The sequence below is a fragment of a genome, unplaced genomic scaffold (genome assembly GCF_019419815.1).
Source record: "Pyrus x bretschneideri cultivar Hongxiangsu unplaced genomic scaffold, Pyrus_bretschneideri_v1 Contig26, whole genome shotgun sequence".
Lineage (NCBI taxonomy): Eukaryota > Viridiplantae > Streptophyta > Magnoliopsida > Rosales > Rosaceae > Pyrus > Pyrus x bretschneideri.
The window spans coordinates 4,030,081-4,044,688 of record NW_025999568.1 but is presented as its reverse complement, the minus strand read 5'-3'; the positions used below and the strand labels follow the sequence as shown (position 1 = coordinate 4,044,688).

The following is a 14,608-nucleotide window of genomic DNA, read 5'->3' as shown; positions in this document are numbered from 1 at the left end:
TAGCCTTATCACAAAATCGAATGCAGGTTGAGCTTAGGTTATAATCTCTTCTTTGCCAAAATTTAATTATAGTCCAACTAAATTCTCAACATGATACTAAAACTCGAATTCACACCTCTAATTTACTAACCTAATTTAGACACGAATTCAATGTACTAAATAGAGTGCACACAACTAGAGTTTAGCCTAATTTTTGTAAGTTAAATTTTAATTGAGTTTGCAAATGATGTTTAACTACAGTGACATAATCAATTATGTTTATACATTCTGGTATGGGTTCAATCCTCACTAATTTCCCTATTGTCTAAAAATTAGCTATCTAACCCGCTATGGTAAAAGTTTCCATTGAGTTTATTTGAACTTTGTCAAGTAGTTAGGATTTTCAAACTAAAACTGAGTAAAAGTTTCCCATATACTTTCCACCTCCCTTTCTTTAAGGGATGTGATATTCACACACCTTTTTTTACTTCTCACACATTTTTTTAATTTTCTACCATCGGATCGGATGAATTGAATAAGATCAAAGAACATAAATTAATAAAAGGTGTGTAAGAAGTAAAAAATAGTACGTGGATAGCACATCCATTCCCTAATTGTGAAAAAGAAAATATCAAGCATAGAAGGGGCAAATTAGTGAGAATGGAGAAAAAAGTGGTCCCCAATATCTCCAGGTGAGGTGGGTGGCTCTCTGCAAATCCCTTTTTTTCACTGGATTGTTATTGCGCTGCAAAAGCAAAGTTTTAACCAAAAAGTCAAGTCAGTCAATGAGTTTTCAACACAACAAAAACAAAAACAAAAAGAAACCCCCAAGACACACAAATGCTCTGTTTCCAATCCCTTCTTCCGTCCTTTCTTCCTGCCACCCCCGTTAGCTCCATTCATTCCTCCATTTCCAAACTCACTCCTGCTAAATTCTTCCTATTTCCTCCTAAAACCTGCCAATTCTTCACCAACTCACACTAATTTCAGCAGCAGTTGGACTTTGTTTGTCAGTTTCTTGATCTCACTACACAAATCGTACTATTTCTTCCCAAACCCATCATCTCAATTTAGCTCTACTTTGTGCTTCTCCATCAAAATTCTTGCGGTCCACCAATTGATCAAAACACCCTTTTTCCTCAATCCACACCCATAAATTGAGCTAACTAGAACAACCCGCTTCCCAATTCCTGCTCCTTTTTCTTTTTCCACTATCAATTTACTGCAATCACTCTGCTAAACAGAACCCAATTTGTCAAATCTTTGATCTCACCCCACCAAGTGATCAAGCCACCATTTTTTCCACAACCTGCTTCACAATCCTTCAACTTTTCCCTTTTCTTCTGAACTAAGTTTCTGGGTAATGAAGCTTCGATGGAGCCCAATACCAATCCTTTTGTACCCTTTTCTCCTCCAAATCACCCTTTCCACAGCTTTCTCCCCAACCCCAATGAAGTGTACGGACACAACTCGCCTCTGCACTTCCTTTTTGGCCTTTAAGCCGGAACCCAACGAGACCCTCTCAGTGATTCAGAGCATGTTCGACGTACTGCCGGAAGATGTGACCGTTGAGGGCGGCGACGGGCGGGGCTACGTGTTTGTGAAGAAGAACTGTTCTTGTGCGAAGGGGATAAAGAGTTACTTGACCAACACAACGTTTACTGTGAAATCTGCAGATGGGTATGTTTATGACATGGTTATGGAGGCCTATGGTGGGCTGGCTTTTCTGCGCAATACCACTAGGCGGGCCCGATATGGCGCCGTTGTGTCGTTGAGGCTGATGTGCGGGTGCTCGAGTGGGTTGTGGAACTATCTGATGAGTTATGTGATGAGGGATGGGGATAGCATTGAGTCTCTGGCTAGCCGGTTCGGGGTTAGTATGGATAGCATTGAGAAGGTGAATGGGATTACTGATCCTGATAATGTGACTGTTGGTGCTTTGTATTACATTCCTTTGAATTCAGGTCAGTCTTTATTTGCTCCTTTTTTTCGGTTCATGTGTTTGTGTAATTTAGTGGAGCTGTTTATTGTATGTATTGTTGGTAAAATGTGAGGGAAAGCTATCCATTTTAATCTGGTTTCGGGTTAGATTAGTTCGGAGTTATCGAAAATGCAATTCAGTTATACTTATGTTGTGAACTGTGGGAACAATGTATAAGATATGAATAAGATATCAATTTATTCATAATTTCCAATAAGATTTCATGTCATGTTTAGTGAAGCAATCATCAAATCATCATGATTGTACCTTTACCAAATTTTGCCGCTAATACTTACAATCAGGCGTAACTATGTTATGAAAAGGAAAAATTCATTGGTTTGCTAGGCGAATGGACGATGCTCAATAGAAATTGGTCGATTTGAAATCTTTGTTTGTTTAAATTTTCTTATGCAATCCTACCTCTATTATGAATCTTCCTTGTTCTTGAGTGTTATTCCAAACAACTTTCCAATAACCATTATGATTTTTTTTACCATGCTTCTAGTTCCTGGTGAGCCTTATCCTATGGAGACAATTTCTCCTGCTCCTGTTCCTTCGCCATCCAATGCCAGTGTTTCAGGTATGGTTTTGATATATCATGAGGAATTACAATAATTGAATTTGAAACGGTGAGCTGATAGTTTTGTTAATTTAATATCCACAAAACTAAAAGTAAAAACTGGTTGCTGTGGTTGTAAATAGTCTTATTATCAAGTTTTGTTGACCTTAATGTAGAGGAAGCATTGGAGTCTTACAGTAGCAGAATGATTGAGGGTTGTACATGATAAAGTGATTTTCATTAGAGATGTAGATTCAAGTTTATGATGCCGTTCTTTGTATAAAATAGAAGATGATTAGAAACAAATTAAGATTCTCAATGCAATATCCCAATTTGGCTCTTGTGAAGAAATGTTGGCTAAGCTGTATTGTAATCTGTTAACTTTGATGTTTCAAATTACTGTCAAGAAAGCCATGTAAGTGCGTACGGAATGCATATTCTGTTTTTTATTTTGATGCATCTCTAATCATTTGCACACACTATAGTTACATAGGAGCAGCGGCAACAAAATCTGTTGCAAATTTTTGTTTCCACAAAATTGTTAGTTTGTTGACATATAGTAGCTAATGCTTTAAAGCATAATGTTTTTTCAGCATCCCTCCTATTTCTGATTCTTCGTTTCTTTCCCCTTGCCTTTCTAAATTCCCTGGATTGATCCACTGAAGGAGAAATTTTTCAGTGTGCAGGGAAAACAGCCCAGTACAGTACGCCAAGTCTCATAATACATGTTGATGAATTTTTTTTTTTTCAAGTATCCAACCCCTTATATTATGACACTTGTTGTACCGGGCTGTGCACCCATCACGCTGAAAAATCTCTCCCACTCAAGAACGTTACAATAAGTTGTGTACTTTGTTTTTTGTTTGCAGCAAATGGAGAAAATCATAAGTCGCATCTGCCATATTTATGGATTGTAGGGAGTTTAGGGATCATTCTTGTTGTGATCGTATTAGGCATAGTTTTATATTGTTGCCTGAGGTCTTCAGGCTGCTTTACTGAAGCACAAAGAAGTAGTTCAAAAGATCCTGATGGTCAAATTAGGTTTCGTGTTCTTCGAAAGCCAAGTTTTTGTTGTGCATCAGGAAGGTACACGTGTTGCACATCTTCAGATTGGAAGCAAACTAATGGAGACCCTAGCAGCCAGCAGATAACTGTCCCCAAAGGTTTTAATGTCTGAACTATTTTATCCTCATATTTTAATACGAAGTTCTGCCTTTGTAAATGAGTGATAAGTATTCTCTTTATAAGGTGAAAAAGAGAATGTAGGCAGGTTGTGTGTGTGTAATCTGCTTCTTTATCCAATCTTTATATACCAAAATGTTGTCATCCTCCTTAATCTTGGAATGTCTGACTGATCCTCTCCTGTTACTTGTTGCAGCTATTGGCAGTCATGTACTTGACATGGAGAAGCCTGTCGTTTTCACATATGAAGATATTTTTTCCTCAACAGATGGGTTTTCTGATTCACGTCTTCTGGGCCATGGAAGATATGGTTCCGTGTATTATGGCCTCCTCCAAGAGCAGGTTCGCAGATTTCTGCTTGGATTCCCGTAATTTACATTTTCTTTTACCATCTAGAGTAAGTTTCCTTGTCACACCTTTGTTGGTAACGGTTTGACTTCTATCCAGGAAGTTGCTATTAAAAGAATGACTGCTACAAAAACTAAAGAGTTTCTGTCAGAAATAAAAGTTCTATGCAAGGTTCATCATTCAAATCTGGTAAGTCTCATTGTAGTTTTGAAACTTGTTGCTTTCGATGTTTCAGAACTCTGACTCCTATTTGGGTTTAATTGTGTCAAGGTAGAATTGATTGGTTATGCAGCAAGTGATGAAGAGCTCTTCCTTATATATGAATATGCCCAGAAAGGTTCACTTAAAAGCCATTTGCATGATCCTCAGAACAAAGGTACGCCTCATGCTAATGCTATGTCGATAGTACGTCATAAGCTAGTCCAGTGGTTTTTCTTTCTCTTCCTGCTTTGTTCTTTGGCCCGTAATCTTCTCTACGTTAAAGCTTGTAGAAATTTGTGATTTCTTCTAAACCGTCCCATATGTAACCCAACTTCCTGAAATTTTACATCCAAGTTCACTACAAGTTGTTGGGACCACTAAAATTTGTATCGATATTATTGATAACACGTCGGTACAGTTTGTTGGTGACATGTTATTGTCAAAGATGTTGTTCTTTAAAAGAGAATCGACATCTGTTTAAGAGAAACACTTTTTAAGTTCCTGCACATGGCATACCATCTTTAAATTGAACTTCGTATCTGTAAACATCTGTTATGAGTCGTGGACGTAGGAGTTTGGACCTGTGAATATGCTATTATTAATCGATCTGAATGATTAAATGTCTTATAGGTCATACATCACTTTCCTGGATCATGAGGGTCCAGATTGCTCTTGATGCTGCTAGAGCTCTTGAGTACATCCATGAGCACACGAAATCTCATTATGTCCACCGGGATATTAAGACAAGCAACATCTTGCTTGATGGTTCCTTCAGGGCAAAGGTTGGATATATTATAGTGATTTCAGCAGTGTTGTGCATTGTACTTTTGGTACAAGTCACTTATCGAACAAATTCTTTTTGCATTTTAGATTTCAGACTTCGGGTTGGCAAAAATTTTTGGTAAGACAAGTGATGAAGAAGCTAGTGTAACCAAAGTTGTTGGTACATATGGTTATCTGGCTCCAGAGTAAGTAACCATATTTGCAGTTGACGACGTTGTCTTTCAACAAGTTCGTCAAGTTTTAATTGCTTCCCTCTTGCTTCCTGTAGATACTTGAGTGATGGCCGTGCTACTGCAAAAAGTGATATTTATGCTTTTGGAGTTGTTCTTTTTGAGCTTATATCGGGGAAGGAGGCCGTTATACGAACTGAAGGCACAGCCACAAAAAATTCCGAAAGACGTTCACTGGTGTCAATTGTAAGTTCTGCTGACGAGACATAATTTTGTTTCTAAATAGATAAACGATATAATGATTTTACCTGCTCATAGCTGGAATCTTGAGAAGATCAGGAGACTATTCACCGGCTTGAGCCAGAGTCATATAATTCGTAATTACGTATATAGGATGAATCAGAGAAAACTTGATTCACTGTGTTTTAGAACTTTGTTTGAATGCAGATGCAAACAGCTCTTAGGACTTCACCAGACTCGATGAGCATGTCAAACCTGAAAGATTACATTGATCCAAATATGATGGACTTGTATCCTCATGATTGCCTATTCAAGGTAAATTAATCACCTTATGAACCCATACAGGTTGATGAATATTTTGGCCTGCTTTTACCGACCGTGCCTCTCTGATACGAGGAAGTGCTATAATTTTCCGATGACAACTGACATAAATTGCATTTATATGAAAATCTGACTGAAAATTGTTGCACTTGTTCTTTCAATGGACCGTGGGAACGGGGATCATGACCTATGAGAGAATTAAGATGAAACCAAATTATACTAGAGCTGACCCATCGGTTCGAATATAAGCTCAATCCATACGTTGTAATTATCCTACAAGTATTTATATCATCAAAGTAAACCAAAAAGCCATTTGGTTAATTTTGAAGTCGTGTTTCAATGTTCATCAATAACGTACACATTTCTTCTTGTTGGCGCAACTCATTACGCAGGTGGCCATGATAGCGAAGCAATGTGTAGATGACGACCCCATCCTACGGCCCGACATGAAAGGAGTCGTGATTTCTCTATCACAGATCCTCCTAAGCTCAGTGGAGTGGGAAGCTACTCTTGCAGGGAAGAGCCAGGTATTCAGTGGCCTTGTTCAGGGAAGATAGTGAAACCGCGTTTCCTTTCCAATCGGATGCCTTACAATATTTCATTCTTTTGCCCCTCGTTTATGTGTGATCATGTGTGTATAGCGGCACATATATAGTCGTAAGCTGGCCGTATTTATAGTGCCGTTCTTCGTTCGTTCCTCCGTTTTATCCTCTTTACGTGTTTTATTCTTTGTAGTGTCATTTGTGGGAAATTTTTAATTTTATGTAAAATTAGATGGAGGAGCTGAGATGGGTGTTTCCTTGTAATACAAGTAAGCTTTCAGTAGCTTAATGATATAAGTTACCTGCAGTTCAACTTTTACCTTACTTTTTACATGGATTTTCTATGAAGCCTTGAGCTTCTTCTTCGAAAGCGTATAGTATATACTTCGAATTCAAGGAAACATAAACGGAACATCCGTAAAAGTTACGAAAAGAAATAGAAATCTATATAGAACATGAAAATTTTGTACGAAAACTAGTATATCATTAACATCTGATCTCTCCGAAAGGGAAGAGTTAACAAGACATAAGAACACGTACTTGATAGGCCTTAACTATTTGCAGAGCGAAGCTAGGACTCTGCGAGGTGGAGTGAACGATTTCCGGGAGTGAAGGACAGCCAAATTATCCAGCAGTAAAACATCACCCTTGCGCCATGGGAAGGCAACGCTTTCCTCTTCGAGAATTTTCAAGCAGTCGTGGATGATATCCGCAGGCAATGGGCTGCCATCTCCAAAGGTGACGGCCTTCACAGGGTCGTTCCTTGCATCTTCCCAGCCGGTATACGCGGCTACCATGCTGTTGAACCAAATCTTGCGCTGCGTTGTGCTTATATATTTGATGGCAGGGATTGGTCCCATGATTGATTTCACCCCATCCTCCAACCATTCCAACTTCATGCCAAGCTTAGTAGCCCTGCAAAAAGTTTTAGGGGTACAACTCCGTAGCTGTTAATAATTCAATCTCAACTCACTCAACAATCACCGTAACAACTTCAAATCCAAAAAAAAAATAACGAGGACTCATTTGATACATATCTGATGAAAATATTACCATAAAACTACGTAGAATGCCGATGTGGTGATACAAGCTCACTTGAACTATTACATTGCTCGCTCGTTTACCATCTAGTGTTTACTCAGTTTAGAAATTTAATGATTCTACACGTTCTTATGTATATCGTAGGTGCCTTTGTAACACTACATTGGCATAACGCGTGGTGTCAGTGTTACGATCATAATAAAAAATGTGACAGCCTGTTGGTATGACACTCGGTGTTAATGTTAAGACTGCACTGAAAAATTACTCGTTGCACTGCTAAAGTGAACTAGAGTTTGTACAAGTTGGAGCAATACCTTTGCTCAGCTATACTCTTGTCTTTGGTCATGAAGGTGGACTTCCAGCCACGGCCAATTGGAGAAGAAGGGTCGTCGTCTTCGCCCAAAACTCGGTTATATATCAACCCGTGCTCCTCCAACTTGTCGACGAACTCCGGGTACTTCTCCTTCATCCTCTCGTACACAATGTGGCTCAGAACAATCGGAGTTTCTCCCCCACTTCCAGGCTCCACTTCACAGAAGAAGAACAGCTTGGATGGGTACTCCGGCACCTAAAACGACATGTCGTAAGATCACCGCACAACACGACAGTTTAAAAAACAAAACGAACGACGTGTCGTGCAATGCGAATATACCTGAGCCATTTCGTGGTGGAATGGAATCTTCTGATCGGGCGGGGACTCGTTGGCGGTAAAAACCCGACCCACGACGTTGGTCCGGGGAGCGGCTCCGCCCACATAGGGGAGCTCTTCGAAGCCGAAGGCCTCAACGACGTCGTTGAAGTCGGAGGCCGTATTTACGGGAAAGCCCCTCAAGAGCACGGCCCCCGATTTTCGGAGCTGGGCGTCCAGGTACGGTTTCTCGGCTTCGATAGTTTTGGTCAGGGCGGAGAAAGTGAAGGGAACCGCCGGTGGCGGAGATATAACTAACGGGAATTGGATTCCGCTGTAGAGCTTCTGCTGCGGGATTTGGGTTTCCACCAAAGATCCTGACATGGTGCCTCTCTGGTATGGGACGGCGCGCGGGGTTGGAGCTTCGTGGTGAGTCAGTGAACTGGGTTACGGGGGTTTTGGGGAGTGAAATACTATGGAGCTGTGTTGGGTGGGTCTATCCGGTGCGGAATGTGTCTAGGTTCAATTTGACACTAGTCATGTTTTTGGCCACAAGGTTCAATTTGACATTTCATTCTCATGAGTTGTCATGTTCTTGAACTAGCAGCTTAAAATCTTTTAGAATAAAATATAAAAAACTACCTCAATTATTGGGGTCACGACAGTTTCATACCTCATCTTTTAAAATTGACAATGTCATACTGAATCTTACGAATTTGTGACAATATCATACCTCTATCACTTTTTCTGTTAAATTTTCTGTTAAGTGCTGACGTGGTATAAAACTAGAACCACTTTCTATTAAAATATTATTAAAAACTAAAAAAAATATTTAATATTTTTTAAATATTAAAATAATAAATAAAAGTAAAAAAAAAAAAAAAAAAAAAAAACCCTTAGTCGTCCCTTCCCTCCCTTTCTCTATCTTCCCCATCTTCATCTTCATTTGCTTAATCTTTAACACACCAAAAAACAAAAAAAAAAAAAAAAAAAAAACTTGAAATCCCAACCCCACCCGCCCCTTAGGAGAAGGAGGAAGAACTGAAGAAGAAGAAGAAGAGGAGGAGGAAAAAAAAAAAATTGGAAACTGCAACCCAGAAGAAAAAAAAAAAAAAAAAAACCAGAAGAAGGAAGAAGAAGAAGAAGAAGAAGAACGAGGGGAAGAAGAAGGAGAGGGGAAAGGTCCCCGCACCCTTAGGAAATTTTTTTTGTTTTGTTTTTTTATTCTTAATTTTTTTAATATTTAATTATTTTTTAATCTAGCTGGATTAGTGAGTGGTCTCTGTATCTTGCCACGTCAGCACTTAACAGAAAATTTGACGAAGGTATGACATTGTCAATTTTAAAAGATGAGGCATGAAACTGTCGTGACCACAATAGTTAAGGTAGTTTTTTGTACTTTACCCAATCTTTTATTTACAAATATGAAAATAAGTTTGATTGTTTTTTATTGAATCAAAATATCAATTTTTTATTTATTTATTAAGATTTCAATTGTATCTGTACATTTCTTAATTATTTATTTTGGGAACACCACTGGAATAATGATAGATTTCAGAACTGGAAGTAACTTAATAGGATGAATGCCGGTGCTTGCAAAAATGGATTTTTTTTCAAAGGGCTCTTCGCAATAACAAGCCGAAATTTTTTCAATTGATACCTTGTTTTTTCCTTTACATTCACTCGGATCTCTTTCGTTTCATCGTGAAAGATTTATTATCTCTATGATATTAACTCCCAAGTTATTGCGAAGTAAAGACAAATTAAACAATGTTTTCAAACTAGTGGCAAAATGTTTTGATCATGGGCAATAACCACGGTACTAAATAATTATGGGTTAAGCGATTGGTTATACCAGCTTTTCACACTAATTTTCTTATACAAAAGTTATTTACAATCATTGAGGACTAAACATCACAAGTTACGCCATCTCCAGGGAAAAAGCTATAGGCTATTTTTAGCTCGAATTTGTGTAAAATTTGTCTCTTGCCAATAGTCAAAATGAATATACTAAAAAGAATAATGGCTAAATTTAGCCAAAGCTGGCTGCTTATAGCGGCCCTAAAGCCCCTCGGTCGGCTTGAACTTGTGCATCCCAAGTAAATGTGAAAAAAAATTTAGCACTCCATGGTTAAAGATGAAAAAAATTAGCCTATAGTATTTTTTAAATTATTAAATTTTTAAGGGCTTAAACGTAGTAAGGAGCTAAGTTTAGCCCTCCATAATTGGAGATGATCTTACGTTTTAGGGATAAAACACACTAAAATATATATACACACACAAAGAGGTAGGAGCCATACATAAGCTCCACATACACAAAGCGAACTGTACTCTAATCAGCTCCAACGAAGGGTTATAGGGTACTTTTTATCCTGGTAAATGTGCAGAGTCCATCTTCAACAAGAGAGCTATATCGTGATCAGCAAGTAAGGCTGGAGATGAGAAACACAAAGGTACACGAAAAATAAAATTTTGGAGGACTAAAACATAGTTCGCCACACCCCTTTGCTCTTCAATGTTAGAGAAGGCCTTAAGGTGCCAAACTAGGACGAGAGTTTGCCTTTTGAAGCGTCGATTGCCCACCGGAGCTACCCAACCAGCAATTGTGGCAAGGCTAGTAGCCCCTTCGGCCTTCCACCTAACAGTTTTCAATTCCTATTGATGGGGTTTTCAGGGGTTATATAGTGGGATTTTAGCCCACTTCTTGAAACAACTTCATTGGGTTACGAGCAAATTATGCATTTTTTTTTTTCTGAGTTGTGATAGCTTTAGTAGTCTAGAAATTAATTGATAGAAGAGAATATAAGTTGGTGAGGATCGAACCCACACCAAGATGCATAGACCTGAATGCTTTTCAAATCAATAATTCATATGGGACTAAAACATTGAATTACTTCAACAACAAAAAACATTGAATTAATTTTACAAATAAATCGGATATATCAGAGCTAGATATCGACACACGGTCAAAGTTCATGTCCGTGGTGGCTTGGGTATAATGGGCTGGGCCCGGGATCAAATAATGTTTTTAGCCCAATACATATACAAACAAAGAAACTAAAAAATGAGCGGCACTGATGAAATTCGAACGGAGAAAGTGATAGAGACAGAGAGCGGGAGGAGAGTGAGTGATGCCGAAAGACGAAGAGAAAGGGAGGTCAGTGAGGAAGGCGCTGAGGGAGATATCGAACAACCATGGAGGTGGCGGCGGCGGAGGAGGAGGAGGAGGAGGAGGAGGAGGGAGGTTCTCTAAATCATTCGCCACCGCGAAGAAGAAAGAAAAGGAAGCACACAAGCTCAGGGTCCAAGAACATGATAAAGAAGAAAAGGACCACCAAAACGACGACGCTCTCGATCGCCTCCTGCTCGTTCAGTCCGATCTCTCTGCCCTAACGCACCAGGTAACACAATTTCTCTCTCGATCTCAACAATCAGAAGTGGAAATTACAGCAAAATTGTTAAAGTTTTCGTCTTTATTTGGAAAATTGCATTTTCTTTAGGGTTTTGTAAATCTGTCAGAATGTGTGATTTGTGTTGAAATTACTGCAGATTGATGAATTGGTTGTGCAAGCATTTAAATGCCAAGGAAAAGCAACCAAAGAAGTCGAATCCTTCACGAATTTCTTGTCTGAGATGCTTTCGTCTTTGAAGGTCTGCGAAATTCTTACCCATTATATGATTCGTCTTTGAATTTCGTTTTTATCTGCATTTTACGCAAATTTATGCAACTGTTTGCAGCCATGGGTGCCCAGGTTTCAGAAGGCACTTTCCTATCCGGTGGAGTCTGCTGCAGACGAAGGAGAGAGTGTACAGATTGCGAGTCCACAAGACTCCTTAATCTCTCCTTCTCCCCTTGTGTCTTGGCGTGCAGACTGCACTATCGAAAGAGGGAGACATCTGTTTAAGCTTACCCCTCTTCCCATATCAATGTCTCTGTCATCCAGACCCCCAGTCCCTTCTAGAACATCAGTCTTTGAGAGAATGACTTCGTGTACTGTTGATAGGATACCGAAGTTTCATGCTACTTTCGGAGATGCAAATGATGATTCGCTTGAGCTTGTGGCAGCAAAGCCAACTCCAATTAAGCCTTCTGATTCAGTTGCTACTGAAGCAGGAAGCAATCTCAAGCCTGGGTTTGTTTCTCCTCCGCCAATGTTTCCAAAGCAAGGGGGATCCATGGTTGTGAATGTGATGACTCCATGCCTAAAAATGTCTCCTCCTAAATCATGTGTTCTGCTCGAACCCTTTTCGGAGTCCTCTCCAAAGGGTCATCATGGGGTTCATAAATCCACCCCGTTTCCTGTTGGATTTACATATTGCAGCAATTCCTCTGGCAGTGAAGCTTCTGATGATCTGGCTTTCAGGTATCCAGAGCTGTTGGCACTACAACAGCCGTTCAAATCAGAAATTAGAAAGAACCATGTTGACTCATCACCAGAATGGTGCATATCGCCTCCAAAAACTTGTGTTTTACTTGATCCGCATGATGAAAAGTCTCCGAACAATGCTGATACTGATTCCCAATTGCTCATTACCGGGCTTCTTCTAGATAACCGTATCAATTTTTCTGTATCAAAAGAAGATGATGGTCAAGGAGGCATTCACCCAATCAGGACATCTTGTCTTCATGGTATTTTCGCGACTCATCATTTACTCCTTTACTAGTTTTACTTGTGAGCACACAGATTGACTGGACATGTTTTGATTCTAACCGTTCGTATTTTTATTTTGTCAGAGCCTGCAGGTGGCAGCTTTGCAATGATCGAAAGCACTCCCATCTGGAAAGAAGCTGAAAGCGTTGTTCAAGCAGGCAAACATCCTGGTGAGCATACTCTAAAGCGGGAGTTATGGACAAAGTTTGAAGCAGCTTCTATGAATGGGGTTCGATTTAACGACACTGCAACTCATAAAGGATTTCTTGACCGATTGGATGAGGTTGTCGACGGAGATTAGCAGTTGGCTTTTGATGACACAGTTTCATGATCTTTCGAAAATTATGATTTGCTTGTACAAGGTGGCTGGTATGTATCTTTTTGGTTGCTACTTGAGTTTGCCCCTTCTCTCTCTGTGTTGTTGTTGATGAACCAGCAATCAGAAAATAAGTTCGAAGCGTATTTATTCGAGAGATAACCAACTAGCCAAAGCTCTATCTCTTTTCTTGTGGCACCCGTGGAATGAATGAGGTTACATTCATTTTAGTTACATTCCTAAAAACCTAAACCATAACATCTCATCCCCACATATATTTGTGTGTAAACAATTAGCAGTAGCTAACTCACATAGAGGACACACGTCCAAAATCGATAAGTCGTGAATGAGAAATGTACGATGACTCATTCAAGTTTAAAGAAGGGTGAAACGTGCACGTGCCCAAATTTGATTAGACAAATCATACTAGTCGAGAACCGTAAAGATGCAATTTTAACATGCAAATGCATGAACCGAACATGCTTAGTGAGAGAGCTCCAACCCTTGTCATCTTTGTATCTTCATCAACATCCTATCATTGTTCTAATCTTAATTTGAGCTTGGTGTGATAGTACAATTAAAGAGTACAATGTTTCATCAAGGAAAGCCAAACCTAACTATGCTCTTGGCTTAACACAAGCCTTGTTAAATTGATTAATATTTTGTACTAAATCAACTTGGTACAACATAACAACAAATCACGGATATACCACTTTTAAAAATTAATAAATTGGTAAAAGCTAGTTATTGGCATAGTGATATTTCTATTTTCAATAAAAGAAACAAGAGAATTAAGTATGAATACTATCAATTAATAACAAAAAACAAAATCAAATTAGCAAACGTTTATTTATCTAAACCCTAAATCCTTTAGAGCATCTCCAATCATGCGTTCTATTTTTTTTTGTTAAATTATAGCTAAAAGGACTAAAAAAAATTACTTTAGCACCTCTTTAAAAATATTCTACACCAATCATACTCTCTAGTTTAGGAGAAATTTTTCAATATGCTCGAAATACGGGTACATACGTCATATGTTAATATATAAGTGAAGTGACACTTGAATAAAAAAATTTCTTCACTTGTATAATGACATATGACGTATGCCCCGTATTCCAGGCATATTGAAAAATCTCTCCTAGTTTAGGAGAGATTTTTGCATGACCACGGGCACATATATTACATATTATTATACAAGTGAAGGGACACTTGAATAAAAAAATTCCATCAACTTGTATAATGATATATGGTGTACAGCTTCGTATTACAGGATATTGAAAAATCTCTCCTAGTTTGGAAGAGATTATTCAGTATGGCCAAAACATGACATATAAGTCGTATATCATTATACAACTGAAAGGGCATTTGAATAAAAAAAATTCTTTCCAGTTGTATAATGATTACAGACAAATAAAGTTTTATTTGTTTAAAATAATATGAAAATAATAATAGTTCATGTTAAGAGCTCATTTCATGCTCTCTAAAGCTCCTACGAAAATTCCTATCTTAAAAGATGAATAAGGAGTGTGATTGGAGATGGTTTTTCAAAGGGGGTGTACTCAATTGGGATTTTGAGAGATTTTAATGGATTTATACGGAGTTTAACTAATTTGTAGAGATTTTATGTAAAATTTTGATTCAATTCATTCGAAATCTCATGGGAAT

At 38.6% G+C, this 14,608-nt stretch overlaps 3 protein-coding genes across 4 annotated transcripts; 2 read left to right on the top strand and 1 right to left on the bottom strand.

Moving 5' to 3' along the window:
• The first annotated feature begins 751 nt into the window (after positions 1-751).
• Positions 752-6,625, top strand: LOC103944806 (lysM domain receptor-like kinase 3). 2 transcript variants are annotated; one of them, XM_009355267.3, is made up of 11 exons: positions 763-1,943; positions 2,466-2,540; positions 3,389-3,682; positions 3,898-4,043; positions 4,149-4,238; positions 4,320-4,425; positions 4,881-5,032; positions 5,121-5,218; positions 5,302-5,449; positions 5,651-5,758; positions 6,157-6,625. In XM_009355267.3, exons 1-11 carry the CDS (start codon positions 1,343-1,345, stop codon positions 6,319-6,321), a joined length of 1,983 nt encoding a protein of 660 aa, XP_009353542.2. In that variant the 5' UTR covers positions 763-1,342; the 3' UTR covers positions 6,322-6,625. The 2 variants fall into 2 exon arrangements, with proteins under 2 accessions (XP_048443067.1, XP_009353542.2); XM_048587110.1 differs by lacking the exon at positions 6,157-6,625 and having other exon boundaries at positions 752-1,943; positions 5,633-5,758.
• A 105-nt stretch (positions 6,626-6,730) lies between these two features.
• Positions 6,731-8,530, bottom strand: LOC103944804 (clavaminate synthase-like protein At3g21360). Its single transcript, XM_009355266.3, has 3 exons — positions 8,000-8,530; positions 7,662-7,915; positions 6,731-7,221 (listed from the first exon to the last, which is right to left on the bottom strand). The coding sequence occupies exons 1-3, from the start codon at positions 8,357-8,359 to the stop codon at positions 6,861-6,863; spliced, it is 975 nt and encodes a 324-aa protein (XP_009353541.1). The 5' UTR covers positions 8,360-8,530; the 3' UTR covers positions 6,731-6,860.
• A 2,552-nt stretch (positions 8,531-11,082) lies between these two features.
• Positions 11,083-13,105, top strand: LOC103944807. The gene is made up of 4 exons (XM_009355268.3): positions 11,083-11,376; positions 11,525-11,626; positions 11,714-12,605; positions 12,711-13,105. Exons 1-4 carry the CDS (start codon positions 11,107-11,109, stop codon positions 12,926-12,928), a joined length of 1,482 nt encoding a protein of 493 aa, XP_009353543.2. The 5' UTR covers positions 11,083-11,106; the 3' UTR covers positions 12,929-13,105.
• The last annotated feature ends 1,503 nt before the right edge of the window (positions 13,106-14,608 follow it).